Source organism: Ornithorhynchus anatinus, chromosome 11 (genome assembly GCF_004115215.2).
Source record: "Ornithorhynchus anatinus isolate Pmale09 chromosome 11, mOrnAna1.pri.v4, whole genome shotgun sequence".
NCBI lineage: Eukaryota > Metazoa > Chordata > Mammalia > Monotremata > Ornithorhynchidae > Ornithorhynchus > Ornithorhynchus anatinus.
The window spans coordinates 10,184,014-10,204,096 of record NC_041738.1 but is presented as its reverse complement, the minus strand read 5'-3'; the positions used below and the strand labels follow the sequence as shown (position 1 = coordinate 10,204,096).

The 20,083-nt window shown below is 43.8% G+C and overlaps 1 protein-coding gene across 9 annotated transcripts in view; it reads right to left on the bottom strand.

The window, feature by feature from the left end:
* Window positions 1-20,083, bottom strand: part of ARHGAP32 (Rho GTPase activating protein 32) — a 368,820-nt gene that overhangs the window by 268,619 nt on the left and 80,118 nt on the right. For 4 of the 9 annotated variants that reach the window (XM_029074539.2, XM_039913577.1, XM_039913579.1 and 1 more), the window contains exon 1: window positions 345-494. The exons of 1 other annotated variant lie outside the window; for it this stretch is intronic. In XM_029074539.2, coding sequence (XP_028930372.1) covers window positions 345-457 — 113 coding nt within the window. In that variant the 5' untranslated portion in view covers window positions 458-494. Of the gene's footprint in view, window positions 1-344; window positions 495-20,083 lie in introns of those variants that run through there. 4 more of the 9 variants (XM_039913580.1, XM_039913581.1, XM_039913582.1 and 1 more) reach the window with 1 other exon arrangement.

Here is a 20,083-nt window from a genome sequence, read left to right as displayed (position 1 = left end):
GGAAAGGCAAAGTGACATAACAATACACTACCTTTCCTTTGTTCCCCTAACTTATTGCCAAATGTCACTGACAGGCAAAAATCGACAACTGCACAATAGTGAAATCCTAAGACTTTAAAGGCAAAGTCTCGCTAAATTTAGGCTTTATTCGAGTCAAAAGAAACTTGCAATACTTGAGTGAGAAACTGCACACACATTTACTCCAACATCTATTTCTACGCTTTTGTAACATACAAAACCTTATGTACCTTACAAACTACTGAAATATTAGTTTCATGTCACCTCTCCTATTGGTAACTGGGTAAAAGAAAAAAACAGTCCAGTCCATATTTCGGAGTGCTTACCTTTCCAATTCATCAAGGTTATTTCCACTTCCCCCTGCACTGGAAGCTGTAGCTCGAAGATCAGAAAAGGCGGCAGCCGTAGCTCCCGTCCCTTCTTCAGTCCCTCCCTCCATGTTGCACACTCCCTGCAGGAGCTGCTCGTTGGAGGCAATGGGAGAGGTAGAGAAGAGACAGAGAGGAAGGGCTGCAGTTAACAACTCAGGTTCCTTTTTTCTCTGCTTAATGATACCGTGCCGACTGCTTTTCACCTCAGGCAAGACACTAAAATGTCAACTCCATACCTTCTGGAATACAGAGGTAGAGCCATAAGTGAAAAGGGGTTTAAAACCAGCTTGCAACACTGAATTCTGATCCGAGTCTTCACTCCCCAATACTGATTCACGTTTTCCTGAGACTGCCACAGACATTCCAACAGTAACCCTTTCTCGGCTGAAGCAGGAAGTGGAAAGGTTCATGATCCTGCACTTACAAAGGCTCTGCCAGGCGCATCCTGACACTGGGGCTTGGCTCCCGCCTCTCCCCCAGCCTCCTCAGCGCCGACCCAGGTCCCTTCTCGTTTCTACTTCCAGCTCAGGAACCGCATCGTCTCCCTGATGCCTTCCCAATGTGCCCCCCCATGGATTTTTGCCACTTCACTTGCCTCCAGGTTTCTGTTGATCTCTTATTTCTGTGGGTTCATTTTTTTTCCTATTTGAGCTAATCCTGTCTTTCATTAGACTGTAGATTGGCCTCCGCCTTCCCCTCAGAAGCAACATCTCCCAAGCTAAACTTCTGATCTCTCCCCATAAGCCCTTCCCTCCTCTGAACATCTCTATTTCTTCCAATCACACTGCTATACTCCCTGTTCCAGCAGCCCATGACTCTGGTGTCTTTCAGTGCTCACATTCAACCTACTGCAATTTCCTACTGATTCTTCCTCCAAAACTTTTCCCAAATATGCCTCTTCTTCTCAACCCAAAGAGTTACCACCCTGGATCAAACGCTGGTCAGAGCAGAATTAGACTACTACACTGGCCTCTTTACTGGCCTCCCTGCCTCCTCCACACACCCCGCGGCTGCCCAGATCATCAGTGTTTAGAACAGTGCTTTGCACATTGTAAGGACTTAAATGCCATCTTTATTATCAGCCTAAAAATGTCATTCAGTACAAACAACCGATGGCCAGTCAATGACATTTATTGAGTGCTTACAGTGTACAGTACACGCTTCCCTCATTCCTTCCACCCTGGTCCCCTGATCTGGAACTCCCTTGCTCCCCACCACCCACAAAACCTCAGCCCTCCCCATCTTCAAATCCCTCCTAAAAATCTTACCTCCTCCTCACCCTCTTAATTCTCAATACCCCAAGTCACTGCAATCCAACTAGTCCTTGGGAATATTATAGCCACTCTTTGCCAAAACTTTACCAATGTGATGAAAAGGGGAGAATATCTGGGCTCCACTAATGCTAGTCCATTGGTCGTGGACTACTAATCAGAACCTCAACTGAAAGTGAACTCCCAAGGAGCAGGGTTAAGCTGGAGAAGTCATTCAACTTCAGGGAGCCAGGATGGTACTTCTGCTTCCGCCACCAGATGCGAGCGAAGATCGCAGGAGGGGCAGAGCCAGGCTGGTCCTCACATCGGGAGGCTAAGACCCCCTCTGAGGTCTTTGGGGAGGAGAGAACAAGAGAACAACAATGAAGGACTTACTAGTCAAGTTCTCTCAAGCAAACCAACCCAAAACAAGAGGAGGTGGCTTGGCCAGGTGGAAGATATGCAGGCCTGGGGGTCAGGAGACCCAGGTTCTAGTCTGGGCTCTGCCACTTTTCTGCTGTGTAACCTTCCACAAGTCACACCTTCTCTATGTCTCCATTTCCTTATCTGTAAAATGGGGATAAGATATTCTTGAAGCCTTGTGAGAGATAGGGACTGTGTCTGATCTGGCTATACTGCAGTTATCCCAGAACTTGGCACTACTCATAATATTATCATTGTTATTATTATTAAGAGGGCACTATTTTTCTCACATGATTAGACAGCCTACCTCATGCACCTGAGCGGTGTAGTTGCTGTTTAGGGAAGGGAAACACATAGGCTCTCTCCTACTAGATGGTAAGATCCTTGCGGGCAGGAAACATGTCTACCAACTCTGTTGCACTGTACTCTCCTAACTGCTTAGTACAGTGCTCTGCACACAATGAGTGCTCAACAAATACTACTGAGTAATTGATATAGGCAACAGGGGTCTTCTGCTATAACTCAATCAATCCATGGTATTTATTGAGTGCTTCCTATATGCAGAACATGGTACTAAGCAGTTGGGAGTATATATACAATGGAAGTAGCAGATATGTTTCCTGCCCATAATGAGCTTAAAGTCTGCGGCTCCAACACCAAAGCACTCCCAATCACTCTCTCTTCCAGGGGGACCCAAGGCCAGCAGCATTCACTAGGCCCCCAAGAACTTTCAGGAAGTAGTGGCAGCTGGGGTGCCCAAACCTCCATAACATTTCATCACTCTAGACTTGGGTCAAATCTCTCAGAGCAAGTTGACCGACCGACTTGCTCAGGGCCCTCTCTTGCTTAACGTGCTGTCAAGGCAGTAAATTTCCTACAAAAAGAGGACACAATGCAAGACACAAGGAATTTCTCATCTTTCCCAAATCTAGTAGACAAATATAGGTACAGGTTTTAGTGTAAGCTAGAAACTATAATTCTTAAGCTTTGTTCATACTCTTTTTTCTATGCCTCTATGCCCTACTTATGGTCACCCCACCTCAGCTTGCTATGTGACAGTTCTATCGGTATCTTATGGTCTTCTCTCGCCTACACATGCCCAGACCAGAAAAACGGATTTAAAACAATCCGTTTTAGTGCTAGTGAGTTGGCTGCCCTCCAGGACTTGTCAGTGACTTCCTTCCAGTGACTTCCCATTGCATTCTGGATGACATCCAAGATCCATATCCTCTGCTTCAAAGGCTTTCATCAAGTTGCTCTGGATTCCTTCAATTCCCTCATCTCCTACTGCCCCAAACTTTCCTTCTCAAAGCCCTCTTCATCTGATCAACACACTTTCTCCCTTTAGTCTACTCCTAGGCCCCACCCTGTGGCTGAAATTTTGTTATTATTATAATAATAGTAATGGTATTTGTTATCTACTTACTATGTGGCAGGCACAGTACTATGCACTGGGTTAGATATAAGATATTTGATTTGGACACCATCCCTTCCCACACAGGCTACATAGTCTTAATCCCTATTCTACAGATGAAGGAACTGAAGCACAGAGGAGATAAATGAGTTACCCAACATCACACAACAGCAGACAAGTGGAGGAACCAAGGTTAGAAGCCAGATCTTCTGACTCATATTCCTGTGTTCTTTTTTTTAAAGGTATTGGTTGAGTGCTTACTATTTGCTAGGCACTGTACTAAACTCTGGGGTAAATACAAGCTAATCTGGTTGGACACAGTCCATATCCCACATGGGGCTCACTGTCTTAACCCCATTTTCCAGAAGAGGGAACTGAGGCAAAGTGAAGTTAAGTCATTTGCCCAGGGTCCCATGGCAGACAAGTGGTGGAGCCAGGATTAGAACTTAGGCTTTCCACAAGGCCACGCAGCTTCACTAAAATGTCTTATCCAAGACAGTTCAGCATCCTGCTCTAATCATCAGGAAAGCATTTCCTGTGATTCCATTTCCGCATGAAGCTTTTCCTGACTGTGAGGCTTTGGGTCCATTCTACCTAATCCTGCACCTCCTCTGATTCCCTTCACCCATCAACTCATCTTGGCACTTACCACTGGGTCTGCTTAAAGCAGATTTGACTTTTCCTCATGTCAAGAGTGGTCTGTTTCAAGTCCTGCACAAGACACCTCCACATATCTCCCCGTAGGTGGGGAATAGTGGATAGGTTCATCCCCAAGGACCCAATGCACTTTTTGGAGGTGGATTGGTGGTATTTTTTTTAAATGGCATTTGTTAAGCACTTACCATGTGCCAGGCACTGTACTAAGAGCTGGGGTAGAATCAAGTTGATTTGTCCTCATCTGACAGCTTCTAGGCATGGCTCAAGGGACCACAAATTCAAACAAAGAATAAAGCAGAGGGAAGGGGACCTTATCCCTGTTCCTGAGGGTGCTTTGCTGTGCTCTTAGGAGCCTCAGCTGGTAATCTAGATCAATAGCAACATGGTATTCCCTTATTTCATTTATGTACTCGTGTTTGTCCAGATATTCATTAGCCTACATGGGTGCACTCCTGGGTGACAAGATCCAGGAGGACAGAAATCAGGGCTAAATCACTCTGTGCCTTGTCAAGAACAGTACTGCACACAAACAAGTCCTGACTAAACCATGCCATGCCATTGAGTGTTCACAACTGCTCAAAGGTAAGGGAGGCAGAACCTTTCATGAAGCATAATGTGCACTGTCCAAACACTTCTATCCATTTAATTGGACCCACATCACCTCTGCTCTTCCAAAAGAATGGGCCAGAGACCTCGAGACTCTTTCTACTGGTCGATCAGTGTGTCACTACTATGCAGGCTCTGCCAATTAATCCAAAATTGAGGAGCAGTGTGGTCTAGTGTAAGAAGCACAGGCCTGGGAGTCAGAGGAGGTGAGTTCTAATCCCATCTCTGACAGTTGTGTGCTGTGTGATCTCAGATAAGTCATTTAACTCCTTGGTGCCACAGTTTTCTTGCCCTTAAAAAAGAGAATTCAATGCCTGATCTCCCTTCCACTTAGATTGGGAGCCCCATTTAGGACAGGGACTGTATTCAACCTAATTTGCACGTACCCCAGAGCTCAGAACAATGCTTGACACAAAAAAAAGTTTCAATACAATAACAATAATAATAACTCTTATAGGCCTTCCTCTAAATATGCTTTCAGAATACAGTCTTCAGCATACAACAGCTCCCAAGTGAACATCTTCAGAACTTTTGATGAGGCTCACAGTCTGAACTGCAGCATCCTAAACATACCCTTCAGCACCACTTATAAGGGTAGGTTAAAATCAACGTATGCTTCCTTCCTTCATGCAAACTTCACTTCACATCACGCTTCACTGGAATCTTAGGGTTAAATATAACTAATTCTTTCAAGAATCTTTCAGAGCAAAAGAAATTCCAGCCTGCAATTCAATTCAATCGCATATCTCCAAGCCAGCATTTGGAACATTAAAGCATTAAATGAAATATCTCAGTTTTTATGAATCTAATGGGAAATGCTACAAGAATCTTTAATCCCTTATTACTTGGATACCTTACAACTAAAGATAGGTGAAAGTATCAAAATAGGGGTAGCCAGGGGTGCAGCCTGGAATTTCACAATGGTGATTCAGGGCAAAACATTCTCCATCCAGCCGAGTTCCTGAAAATTCAGGGCCAGAACACATTATGGACCCCAAAAGACGTTGGGTGCCGAAGAAATTAATTTAAACAAAATGGAAAGCAAATCCACATTTCCTTCACCATTCACCAACCCAATGGCGCAGGTGCTAGATGACCCAGGCAGTGATGTATAAACCAGAGCCAATAATTTCCTCAGCAGGCTGACCAATATGAAAACCAGGTGACCCTGCTACGGAATTTGTCTAGCACTTGGGTGGAATTCTCCTGCTGTGACTAAAGCAGCGAGTGCTGGGAAAACAGAGTGGGAGCATGAACTCAGGACAAAAAGGCTTGGCTCCGGAGCCGCCACACTGAAATGACTTTCACTGGCCTAACCAGTCCATCACCCATTCATTCATTCATTCATTCATTCATTCATTCATTCAATCATATTCATTGAGCACTTACTGTTTGCAGAGGCTTCAAGGGGCCTTCAAGGAGGGTTTTTCTTAAACTGATTCCAAACAAGCCTGACGCTTATCCTCTTAAGATCCCCAACGAAGAAAATTGGATAATACAACCTGCTCCCCTATTTCATCCAACAATCTACTCATGCTACAAAAAGCGTTCAATCGTGTAATTTTTTTTACAGTACTCGTTATGTGCATACTATGTGTTAAACGCTGTTCTAAGTGTTGGCATAGGTACAAATTACTTAGGCCAGGCATAGTTCCTGTCCCAGATGGGGCTCATGGTCTAAGTAGGAGGGAGAACCATTTTACAGTTGAGGAAACTGAGGCACAGAGGAGTAAAGTTAAGGGCACATAGCGATTGGCACAGTCAGGATTAGAACCCAAGTTCTCTGACTCCCAGGCCTATGTTCTTTACTGAATGCTAACTGTGTGCAGAGCACTGTATTGAGAACTTGGAAGAATAAAATACAACAGAGTTGATACAGACGTTTCCAGTACACAACAAGCTTAATGTCTAGAGGGGAAAAATAAGGAGGAACACCTAAGCTTGGGTGAGCGTTCCGTGGCTTTCCAAACTACTCCTTGGCTTTCAGGCGGTCAGCCCCCCTTCTACATCTCAATCAACTCCAATGCCCTGAATTTTCTCCTACCTCCTCCAGGCCTCACTACCAGTGACGAGAGAGGGTGAAGTATCCCAGGTTTGGTTGTATTTTGTTCGAGGATATCTAACAACACGTGCATGAGGAAAAACCTCCTGACTCTGGAATTTAACATCCTCCCGTGGCTTTGCATGCCCATTTCCCCTTGCTTTATCATCAGTGAAAAGTGGAGAACAGCTGGCCACTGTCATCATCATAATAATAATAAGATTTAATAACCCTTGAAGCATATAAAGTCACCCATCACCCTTTTCTTATGCAGTCTTAATACGCCCAATTTAAGGCTGCCTATTTTCCTCCTCAAAAATTATCAAGTTCCATTAGGAATCTCTGGCTAATTCAGCTAAATTTCCACTTGAACAACAACAACAAAAAAGTGGAATACACTCAAATTAGCTGCCTAGGTCCACATCAAGGAATGTTTTTGGAGGGGTGCACTGCATCTCTCCTACCCTTTCCCCTACCTTTTGCCTGAATTTTTCCTTCTGCCTTCACTTTCTAGTACCTCTTTTCCCACTGTCCTCATTGTCTTCCTCCATCAGGAGTAGCATGAGTTTCTACAATTTTGCACAGGACATCACATTCACACCTAATAATAATAATAATGTTGGTATTTGTTAAGCGCTTACTATGTGCCGAGCACTGTTCTAAGCGCTGGGGTAGACATAGGGGAATCAGGTTGTCCCACGTGGGGCTCACAGTCTTGATCCTCATTTTACAGATGAGGGAACTGAGGCACAGAGAAGTTAAGTGACTTGCCCACAGTCCCACAGCCGACAAGTGGCAGAGCTGGGATTCGAACTCGTGAGCCCTGACTCCAAAGCCCATGCTCTTTCCACTGAGCCACGCTGCTTCTCAGCGTGCTTTCTCTTTCTCTTTCGTGCTTTCTCAGCTGCTTCTCACACCTGCTTTCCCTCTTTCCAAAATCGATCCTTAGAGCGTTCCTTGAAGTCCAGGCCTGAGAGGGACCCCAAAAGGTCTGGCTGCCAATCCCCAGAAAGGTGAATTTTTCCAACATGCAGGAGAAGTGGTTCTCTATTCTTTCCTTTAGGTCGGTCAGGGATAAACACATTTCTATCTCGGTAGTAAACTGTTTTAGATCTTTACCATTCTCACATCCAACAGTCCTTTCTTAGGTCCTATCAAAGTCTCTCCAGCTTTTAATTTCACCCCAACTTTCCCTGTCTACTTCTCTGTGGACATGGAATACAATTGTTCAGTTTCCCCTTATAAAAACCATTCATGCACTTGAAAATTATTATTCTGTAAGCCTTCTGTGTTGTCTTCTCCAAGCTAAAGAACCCAATCAATCTTATTTATTGAACATTTATGATGTGCAGAGCACGGTACTAAGCGCTTGGGAGAGTACAAGAGAATTAGCAGACATGTTCCCTGCCCATATCTAGTCTACAGTGTAGAACAGGAGAAAGATAAGGAAGAACCACCACTCTTCCTTTTTTTGCTGCTTTTCTCTGACCTACTCCTCAACATCTGAAAAATGTGATGGCCAAAACTGCCTATAATTATCTCCCTATAGTTCTGGCCAAAATAGAGTGTAGTGGAAGTATTTCTTTCTGGCCCTAGCTACTTAATAAATCTCACTGTTTGCTTTTCAAAGGCACTACATCACGGATTCATTCAGCTTGTGGTCCATTAAAACCTCACCATCATTTTCTGCTTGGGCTCCCCCTATCATTCCCTATCTTGCATCTGGATTGGTGATTTTTGCTCCTATGTTTGCTCTGGTACTGGTCCAAACTGACACTTGGCCCTTGCTTCGATCACATCACTTTTGAATTTATCGGTGACATTTTGGAAAGCATTACTAATTCCCAACATAACAGAATTAGTTGCCATTGTTTTTACGAGATGTTCTTCCCCTCGACTCTATTTATTGCCATCGTTCTTGTCTGTCTGTCTCCCCATATTAGACTGTAAGCCCGTCAAACGGCAGGGACTGTCTCTATCTGTTGCCGACTTGTTCATTCCAAGCGCTTAGTACAGTGCTCTGCACATAGTAAGCGCTCAATAAATACTATTGAATGAATGAATGAATGAATGAAGCCCTTACCAACTTAAGTTTGTCTGCAAAATGAGTAACCAGTAACCCACATACAATTCACCTATTCTACAAACATGTCATCTCTCCTGTTCTACTTCCCCATTCTTTCATTCTTGTTTGATTTCCCCACCACACTGAAAACACATTCAAACTGAAGCAAACACACACACTACTCCTCCTGCACCGTTGTTTCCTCGTTCCGGGCAGCTAGACCAGGGGTGACAGAGAAGGAGAGAGAGAACTGGCAGAGGGGACCAATAGCCCCTCCTTTCATGCTGAAAAGTAATTCCCATATTTCTGTAGTATTTTCAAGGATATGAGTCAAAGCTTACATGCCCAGAAAGGACTTTGCCCTAGTCATTTTATTACTTTTTATGGCATATGTTAAGCAATTCCTATGTGTCAAACACTGTTCTAAGTGCTGGGGTAGAATCGAGCTAATCACGTTGGTCATAGTCTTAATCCACATTTTATAGATGAGGTAACTGAAGCATAGAGAAGTGAAGTGTCTTGCTCAAAGTCATACAGCAGGCAAGTGGAGGAGCTAGAATTAGAATCCAGGTCCTTCCAACACCCAAGCTCATGCCTTATCCACTCGCTGCTTCTCTGTGTTCTTTCCTCCCCGGGAAATGTAGTTCTGGTGCCTTCACTAGTTTCAAAACCAGTTGTCTCCCGCATCATATCCTTTTCACAGTTGTGGCTGTTGTGTTCTCTGCTCGCCAACTGGGCTCTGGTGATCACCTGGTTCACCTGAAGGGAATGACTCAGTGTGGCAGTCTTGCTGCCCTCCCCCTCTCCCCAAAAGACTGTAGATCCTCCCTCTTCACGGTAAAGATGTGTTATTGCATCCGAGGCAATAAAGGGAAAGGAGCAAAAGTTACAGATTTATTCCCATGACCACAAGGAAAGGGGACCTCATGGCATCAGCCCAATAATCCACCCAATCCAGAATACAGTCTCCAACAGTAAAACCAATGGCTAGAGCAGCTTCCTGGGAACTCACTTAAGTTTCAGGATTCACAGAACAGCTGGTTTCATTTATTCTGGGAGTTATAAACGGGAGGCAGTGTGGACTGGTGTGATGTAGTAGAAAAGGATTGGCCTGGGAGCGCAAGAACCCGAGTTCCGCTTCTGCCACTGGGCTCCTGGCTGACCTCAGGCAAATCACTGAACCTCGGTCATTCTCAGTTTCCTCATCTATAAAATGGAGAGAGTAATATCTGCCTTCCCCTACCTCACGGGGATGTTGTGCAGACAAAGTGAAGGTAAACAGTGTGAGAAAACCTGGAAAATAAACTACCAAGAAAACAAGAAACTATTATTCTGGAAATTGTCTGCCTCCATTTTCCCATGGCGATTCCAGGATCATTTTAAATCAGTGGCCTATCCACTGGTTTAAATTTTCAATCCTACTTTCCAACCAGCTGCTCATTTTCTCTGCTCTCCTCAGGAATCCCAAATCTCCCACTATAGTATTCTGACACCAGCAGGGCTGCTGCCACCACCCACGAGAACAGCTACAACAGCTCAACTGGCCCAAGACGGTCATATACAGATCCTCCTCCTCACTGCACATGGGTGGTGGCAGAGAGAGAAGGCTAAGCACCTTCCCCCCTACTTCTCCCCTTCCCCTCCCCTTGCCACCCATTTCCCCCTTTTTCGGACCTGTCTCTCTGGTCGCTTCCCCTCTCTCTGCTCCCCCACTAGATTGTAAGCGCCTCAAGGGCAGGGATCATGTCTATCAACTCTGTTGTACTCTGTCAAGTGCTTAGCACAGTGCTCTGCACACAGCAAATACTCAAATACCACCGATTAAGTACAGGTAGAAATGATGATTACCTTGCCTTTCACCCAGCTAACAAAGAGATGAAAATTTTTCTACCACCAAATCCCCAAAATAAGGCAGGTTTGAAATATTTTTATCTAAAATTACTACTAAGAGTACCAATAAAAATAATAATAATGGTATTTTGTTAAGTGCTTTTCATATGCTAAACACTGGGGTAGATACAAATTAATCAGATGGGACAAAGTTATTGCCCCACGAGGAGCTCAGAATCTAAGTGTGAGAGAGAACAGGTATTGCACCCCTATTTTTACAAAGGAGGGAATTGAGGCACAGAAAATTAAATAATTGGCCCATGATTACACAGCAGACAAGTGACAGAGGCAGGATTAGAACCTAGGTCCTCTGACTCCAGGCTCGGGTTCTTTCCACTAGACCATATTTCTTCCCCAGAGGTCTGTTTTAAAGGAAAAAAATAGAGTTATTTCTATAATTTATTTTAATGTCTGTCTCCATCAGTAGATTGTAAACTCCTTAGGCACAGGGAACAGGTCTACCCACTCTACTGTACTGAACTCCCTCAAGCAGTTAGTTCAGAGCTCTGCACACACTAAGTGCTCAATAAACACCACTGGCTGATTGACTGTATTTTAGCTGAACTAAAAAAGGGGTTGTGGTTCTGATAGTTTCATTGCCTAAGCATCCTTCTCTTCCTATCCCTTCTGGAAAAGTAAGATTTTTTTCACTATTTTTTTTTAATTAAATGAGTCAGAGCTCTTCAGTGTGGCAAAACTTGATTCCTGTTCTACAATAGCTCTACCCAGAAGGCTTCAGCAGACCAACATAAGTATAAGATTCCTATTTTTTAAATTAAGCCAAAAAACTAAACTTTTAGGGTGGCAAAACTCGATTCTTCTTCTACAATAGCCTTATCCAGAATGCTTCAGAAAACAGACAGAAATGACTATTTAGATCAAAGTCTAGCTCCAACCAATGCTCTCATTTTCCACCCAGCATTTTGAAGGGCTTATGTAGGCTATTTTTGAAGATGTCTCGATCTATAAAGCTTAGGAAATTCGCTGTAGTCTTCAGCTTTGTGAAACAAGTGGTTCCTGAAAACTGTGACAATTTCAAATGATGCAGATTGGAACACATTTTCTCAGAGGGACAATGTTCTCAATGGGGGATTAGTTCCTGAACCAAGGTTGACTGCCCAATTCTTACTAGTGGACTCAGTCAATTACTGATGAATAACTTAGCTTCACTCATTATCTCTATGGAGTCTGGGAGATTCCATGATAGGGTGGCCAACTTTTAGTTCATCACAAGTAAAACGGACATATTCGACACTCCCCAGTGATCGAGCTTACATGTAAGCTCCCTCTAGACAGTAAACTGCTTGAGTTTAGGGAATTTGCCTGTTTATTGTTATATTGTACTCTCCCAAGTGCTTAGTACAGTGTTCTGCACACCCTAAGTGCTCAATAAATACACCAAATGAATGACATGGAATGCTGGAAATAGATCAGGGAAGGTATTTTAGAGGAGGAGGAGGGCTTCAAATACAAAGAGGGCTATGGTTTCTCAGATTTGGGAAGGGAGGGAAAGAGGGAGAAAGGGAGACATTACCAAGTCAGAGCTACTACCCATGAGTGCCTTTCATCCTTCTCTTGCCAAGGTACTATGTAGAACTCGGAAGCAGAAAAACAACATAGCCTAGAGGAAAAAGCACAGGCCTGGGAGTAACAAGGATCTGTGTTCTAATTGCAACCCCACTTGTCTGCTGTGTGGCCCCGGGAAAATCAATTAAGTTCTCTGTGCCCCAGTTATCTCATTTGTAAAATACAGATTAAGACTATGAGCCCCATGGGAGACAGTGACCCTGTGTTTAATCTGATTAGCTTGTATCTACTCCAGTGCTTAGTACAGTGCCTGGCACATAGTACGTGTTTAATGAATACCATTGAAATAAATTTTTAAAAGACAAGGACCAGCTACCTTTTTGGAGCCAGCTAGACAATTTTCAGGCCTGTTTCAGCCCAGAAAACTGAAATCCACTGGTGCCCATGAAACTCTTCAGCTATGGTTTCTTCTATCCTCCACCTCATCTCTTCCTGAGAGGCAAATCCTCTCTCTGCTAATTTCAGGAGTCTGACCGGCAGTCATCAATTTTCCATCTGTTGTAGATCCCTAATTCTAACAGAAACGAAGACGATAAATATCGGGGGAAGCTTAGTCAGCGCTTAACCAAATGGCCACATTCTTGGCATTTCAAGGCGCCGTGGTTTAACAGTCAGGCCAAAGTTCCTGCTCTGAAACACACTCCTGGATTCTTAGCCTCCAGACTGTCTTATCACATTTCTCACTAAGCATGTGGCTTTTGCAGAGAATTAACCCTCAAGCTATTTTAATATGCATACACCATGAAAGATATCATGGGAAAAGTCCAGAAAACGAATTCTGGGGGACAATTACCACATCTCTTCACTCATCTGCTCATGTTCTAGTTTGAATAGCTGTTTATCTCCACTAGCTACTCCTTTACTCCATTGAGACTGTACTTTATTTTTTGGGGGGGAGTTTTAGAGAAAGCAATTTCTTGGGCAGTAGGAAAAAAAAATTGACCAATAATAATTCCTTAAATGCTTAGAGAGTCCATCCTTCTAAAGCATTTTCACATCAATTACTTCCCTTTGTCCTGACAACATTCCAGTGAAGCTGGAAGAGGCAAGTTTTATCCCCATTTTACAGATAAAGGAACTGAGGTGCAGTGAAGTGGAGTGACAAACCCAAAGTCACAAAAGCTTTTCACACCCTTGCTCCAAGGAGTACGAGGGCCAAAACGAGACAACAGCAAAGAGAGGGAAGAGCAATACACACCCACCAAGAGAATAAACAACCCCTGGATACTAAAATATTGACTATACTTAGTCAAAATGACCTCTCCAATGATAATAATAATGAGAAGCAGCGTAGCTCAGTGAAAAGAGCACGGGCTTTGGATCCAGAGGTCATGGGTTCGAATCCCGGCTCTGCCACTTGTCAGCTGTGTGACTGTGGGCAAGTCACTTAACTTCTCTGTGCCTCAGTTACCTCATCTGTAAAATGGGGATTAAAACTGTGAGCCCCACGTGGGACAACCTGATTACCCTGTGTCTACCCCAGCGCTTAGAACAGTGCTCTGCACATAGTAAGCGCTTAACAAATACCAACATTATATTATTTCAAAAAATCCAATAAGAATAAAAGAAGAAGAAGAACAGATCTATGCCAACTTCACAATACAAGGAATAGGACTGCGAGTCTCCTTCATAGCCGTTGAAGGAGGGCTTGAAGGACTAACAGGGTCTGCAAGGCCCTAATGCCCTCCAAGTTATCCTTCTAATCAATCTTATCTCCTGAGCATTTATTATATGAAGATCTCTATAGAAAGCACTTGGGAGGAGAAAATTGAGTGAGATCTGATTCCTGAACTCAAGAATCTTACATTGAAGCAGGGACCACTGACACTAAAATAACTTCAGGTAGAAGGAAAACTCTAGGGATACACTACCAGAACAATTGCAGATGGAAGTGGGGTGTCTGGGAGAGATGTGTCCATGGAGTTGCTATGGGTCGGAGACGACTCAATGGCATAAGACAAGGAGGAAGCAACAGAGAGTAAAGATATATAAGAACTGGGGACCCCAGCCAAGGAAACTCCAATCCGCCATCCCTTAAGCCACTATTTAGTCACCCCAGAATGGGAAGGGGAAATCACTGGATCCAGGCAGTCTCCTTCCTCCTTCCCTTGGTTGGCTGCGGGAGGGAGGTTTTCACTCCCTCCCTCTCCCCTCAGTTCTCAGATTAACATGTCCCACAGATAGCCAGGAGTCCTTGATTCCCCTACAAATTGCAGGCACAGAGGGAAGAGCTCTAACTGGCTTTGGATATAAAAATAAAAATAATCTTAATGAATGTATTAGCTAACCAAGATAAAGCACCCTGATCCAAACCACCTTTCCTGTTTCTCTTAATAATTTTCCCTTCTACCCTCTGGCCCCTTCCCCTCTTCTGGGAAAATCCCAGGCTTCAGTTCTTCCCCATTCTGGATCAATCGTATTTATTGAGTACTTACTATGTGAAGAGCACTGTACTAAGCACTCTGAAAGGTACAATATAACAGGGTTGGTAAATATGTTCCAGGCCCACAGTGAGCTTACAGTCTAGAGGGATCCTTCCCTCAGGATTTCTGGAGGCCAGAGGGAAATCACTGCCAATCCACATGCTCACTTTTCCCTCACTGTGGGGAGGGACACCTGTTCCCAAGGGATCCTAGTCTCTGGTATCCAAACTGGAGAATCTTTTCATTTGTGTCCTGTCTCAAGGATTGCTCACTCCCAACTCTATTTTAGAACACCTGAGGGCCATCTTCTCCCCAATTAATTAGCCCCCTCCTCTTTTCCAAATCCTCCTCTAATAAATAATATTTGTGGCACCTGTTAGGGACTTATGTGCCAAGTATTGTAGTAAGCTCTGCGGTAGATAAAAGATAACCAGGAGTGACCCAAACCCTGTCTCACATGAGGCTCATAATTTAAGTAGGAGGGAGAATGGCGAAATGCATCCCCATTTTATTAGAGGTGAGGAAAATAAGGCACCAAGAAGGTAAGTGACTTACGCAAGCCATCCAGCAGGCAAGTGGCAGAGAGGGATTAGATAGAACTCAGATCTCCAGACTCCCAGGCCTGGGCTCTTTCCACTAGGTCACACTGTTTCACTTTGACTCTCTATGTCCTAGGTGGAGCCAATAGCTAGATTTCTGGTATTTACTTTGAGTAGGTGTTCCTCAGGAGTGAGTTTCTACTGCTCTAGCAACTTCTGAGGTTTCACCCCCAATCTTCCTACACCGTACCTCTCTAGGACCATCAACAAAAGCCCCACACCAAGTATGATCTTTCATTCATTCATTCAATCATATTTATTGAGCGCTTACTAGGTGCAGAACACTGTACTATGCGCTTGGAAAGTACAATATTAAAAACAGGCCAAGCATGACATTCATATGAGAACTAATCCAGAGTACATATGACCTTAACCTGTCATACTTTTCATGCTGAAATGTGACAACACAATACTACTATCCAACTTAACACTAGTTCACCAATGAGTTAGGTTACATTGGCACCATTAACTCTTTTGTAGATGTCACAAAATATTTCTTCCACCTGCCATTAGGCTTGGATTCAATTAACTCGGTAGAAGCTTAACAGGAGCCAACTTCTCCTAACGTCACCACTTTTGGATGAAAATACTGCTGGCAAAATGCTTGTCTTCCTTCCAAAAAAGACTACATGAATTTCTGTAACACATTGAATCCTAAAAAATAATTTGCTGAGCTATTGTGCAAATACTATTGCTGCTTTGAAAATATTAGACAACACAGCAATGTGGGTACACACATTACAAGAGACCATAATTGACTCGTTACCTAGGGGCCTGAGCACCCACCCAGAATGAGGTAGGGCACTGATTGGGTCTAGAATCCCTCAGCAGGCAGACCCACTTCTGGGCATGGAGAAAATGAGGTTGTTAGACGGCAACGAGATCACTAAGTAGCCCAGCACAATACCTCAGATTACATCACAGGGCTCCACAGTAGTTTCCAAACTGGCCTCTGACCAAGATGAGGAGGCTGATGGGAGCTGTTGGATCTGAAGTGCTTGTCTGCGGATCTCTGTGTTGATAGCAGCCCAGAATACAGTTGGAGAAAGTACATATTAAGTGGACATCACACTGGATGGAAATTGGGAGACCTGAGGTCAAGTCTCAGCTCCTCCACTGGCCTGCTCTATGACCTCAGGCAAGTCAGGAGCCCCAGTTTCCTTACCTGTAAAATGGGATTAAAATACCTTCCTTTCCTTACCCTCTTAGGTTGGGAGGATTGTGGGGCAGGGACTGTCTGTCCTGACTGGCTTCTTAACTCCCCCAATACTTAGGACAGCAGTTAGGAACCTAGTAAGCACCTGATGTCATCATCATCATTATTATTACCAGCTTGCCAGGAATGGAGAATGCAGTGACTCAATAACTGCCGCTACCTGATCTTTTGCCTCTCTTCTTGAAGCTGGTGATGTGACAACTCCCCAGTAACTTCTCATTTTCAATGTCTTTTCTGCTGCAGTAACACCCTGGATAATTTCCCCAAAATACATAGGTAGTAGGTCAATGAACAGACAGGAGAAGCAGCATGGCTCAATGGAAAGAGCACGGGCCTGGGAGTCAGAGGACCTCAGTTCTAATCTCAGCTTGGCTAATTGCTTGTTGTATGACCTTGGGCAAGTCACTTCACTTCTCTGAGCCTCATTCCCTCATGTTCTGTTCTCCCTCCTACTTAGACTGTGAGACCCATGCGGGATAGGGACTGTGTTCAACCTAATGAACATGCACTGACCCTGACACTTAGAAAAGTGTTTGACACACAGTAGTGCTTACGACATTACCTACATTTACTTACATTAAAAAAAAAAGAGGCCACATTTTTCAGTGTTGTAGTGTCACGCACGACATCGGCAAAGTGGGGTGATCATTTGGGCTGAAGATGGGTCCTGTCAGTCAAGATACCTTCACGGGCACATGGCTGTGTACTACACCCCACCCACCTACTAAGTCCCTGCAGTCTGTGCCCAGGGGGCAAGCAGCAGGCAGGGAAGACTGCAAGTGGCACTACACTAGTCTCCAGCATTATGAGCAATTCGTTGTGCACGTTCTTATTCCGGTTGTCCAGGACCAACACTCTCTTGAACACAGACTCCATCCATCCAGACCCATCAGATGTCTCACCAAGAGGTCTTAGAACATGCTCTCTTGCTGAATCACATAGGTTTGAGGAATGCACTTGACAACACCAAGTGAAGACTTCTGCCATGCCTCTAGGACAGGTAAGGACGGCTTGGGTAGCCACAAAACTCTAGCACTCTAATCAATTCCTTCGGGAAGCTTTTTGATCCCAAGTCTTTGTGATTGGAACAAAGTACATCTATCATTCATGCTGGGAGTTACCATCATCACTAATGACAATTGTGGTATTTTTTAAGCACTTATGTGCCAAGCACTTTAATAAGTACTGGGGGAAAATTAAGATAAGGAAGTCAACACAGTCCACTTCCCACAAGGGGCTCATGGTCTAAATAAAAGGAAATCCCTGTTTTACAGATGAGGAAATGAGGTGCAGATTAGTTAGGAGACTTACCCACGGTTCCATAGCAGGAAAGAGGCAGATCTGGGTTTAGAACCTAGGACTGATATTTTTCAATGATTTATTTTGCACGCCCACTTTGCCCGCATCCACTCTCATATTACCAAGAGCAGCTGCTGGGGTTAATCTATCAACCAATCTCCTTACATAATGAATCTAAGCTGCATTGAGTTGCCATGAGCCTGGCTTCCAAGCCAGTGAGCTGTATCCCAGAATCCCAACCATCATAATCAGTCTACCAATGATATTTATTGAGCCCTTACTGTGTTAGAGCATGGTACTAAGCACATGGAAGAGTGCAATACAATAGAGCTGGTAGGCACATAATCTTGCCTATAAAGCACAATGGCTGCCCCTTCTGTTTCTAAGAAAATCCATTTGTGAGAAAATGATTTAAGCAAATTGTAACCAAGAGAGATGCAACTGTGAGGCTTTAATATTGATTCATAAATTGCACTTGCAGCATCACTGAAAAAATGGGACCAATTTAATAAAAGGAAACCAGCTCCACCTGGATTACTAGGTTGTTTAATTAAATTTAATCAGTTTCATAAGTGTGGAAAAGGTAAAGTCAAATATTAAAAGAACAACTACGTGGCTTTTCTCCCTCACCACTTTAATACAGTAGCTATGGACTAGGCACTAAGGAATCAGGTCATTCAGAAAGAAATGCACAAAAAACTTGCAGGGCTCAGAAATGAGAATTTCACAGGCTAGCTGAATTTCTTTATATTGCTGAACCCCAGGTTATGGACACGCCACATTACATGCCACCCAAGGATATACATCCTGCACTATTTTCTAATACCCTGAGAATAGGTAAGTACCACTCCAATCTTACTTCCAATCACCACAAGTCAATTAATTCCCTTCCCAACCCCTCTTTCCTCCCCATTCTCTCTGTCAAGTGCTGTTTTAAGCTCTGATCATAACAGTTTTCCTGCCCACTCCCTGCACCTCAAGCTTTGACCCTCAATGATCTTCCTGAAATCTCCCATTTGTTCAAGTACTTCTTTTTTTATACTAATTGCTGTGACCATTGGAATGTATCGAGTCCCTAAGGAGTGCCAAACACTGACTGAGAATTTAGAGCATGCAGACAGTACATATCTGACTAGTGACTGCCTTCCAAGTATCTGAACAACCTTTCCTGGTCAAAAGAGATACTTTAGTCCATTAGACCACAATGGTCTCAGGAAAATTTAGGCATATTGGTGAGCTCATATCCAAGAAAGCAAGGAAAGAGAACCTGCCTAGGTTACCACTAAATATCCCTCTCTCTCCACTCCGCCCCCCCCACCATTTCTTCCAGCTGATCTGCACATGCGATTCAAACCTCACAGGTTTTCTGGTACACTTATGTGATGCTTGAGTTGTGGATGTGCTTTCAACAAGTCTGATTTTGCTTTACAGTGCAGAATTTCAGCGTCAAACCCTCCTTAAAAGCAGCTCCACCATACCAACAAAAGTACATATCATCTCCATGAATAAAATGTTATGGATAGGGACAACAGGGAGTTCACTGGTGGGAGCTGAATATATTTCCTTCTTCCCCACTGAGGCAACAGTGGTCAAATACTGATTTCACCAATAAGCAGCTCAAATGAATACAGAATATTCAGAGACAAAACATGTGACTGGAGGAAGCCCGCAAATGGAATGATCAGAATTAAGTTGCATTAGTTCGGGGAAGGACTTAGAGAAAACAGGGAGTACTAGCAGTAGCAGAAGTTATAGTATTGCTTGGAGGGCCAGTGGGACAAAGCACTGTAAACACTTGGGAAGCAGAAAACAGAGACACATTTGTAAAAGGGAGAGCGGAAAGCAGCAATATGAAATTGAAGAGGTGGGAGATCTCTCCAGGTAGGGGAAGTGGCATTAGCACTGATTCACTGTAGGAAGAAATCACTGCATTACTGTGCGCTGGTTTGCTTCTATCAATTAATGGTATTTACTGAAAGTTTACTGTGTGCAGAGCACAGTAGTAAATGCTTGGGAGAGTACAATATAACAGAAATGGAAGACATATTCCCTTCCCACAAGGAATTTACAGTCTAAACTGTTCCAGTCTCCAGTCGACTTGACTGGAACAGAAAGCATATGCAAAGAGGTCAAGGGGACGGAGGCAAATACATGAGAGTGTGAAGGCAATTTGGTTGGAGACAAAAAAATCTGAAGTTAGTAATTCAACTTCAACCATGGGGCA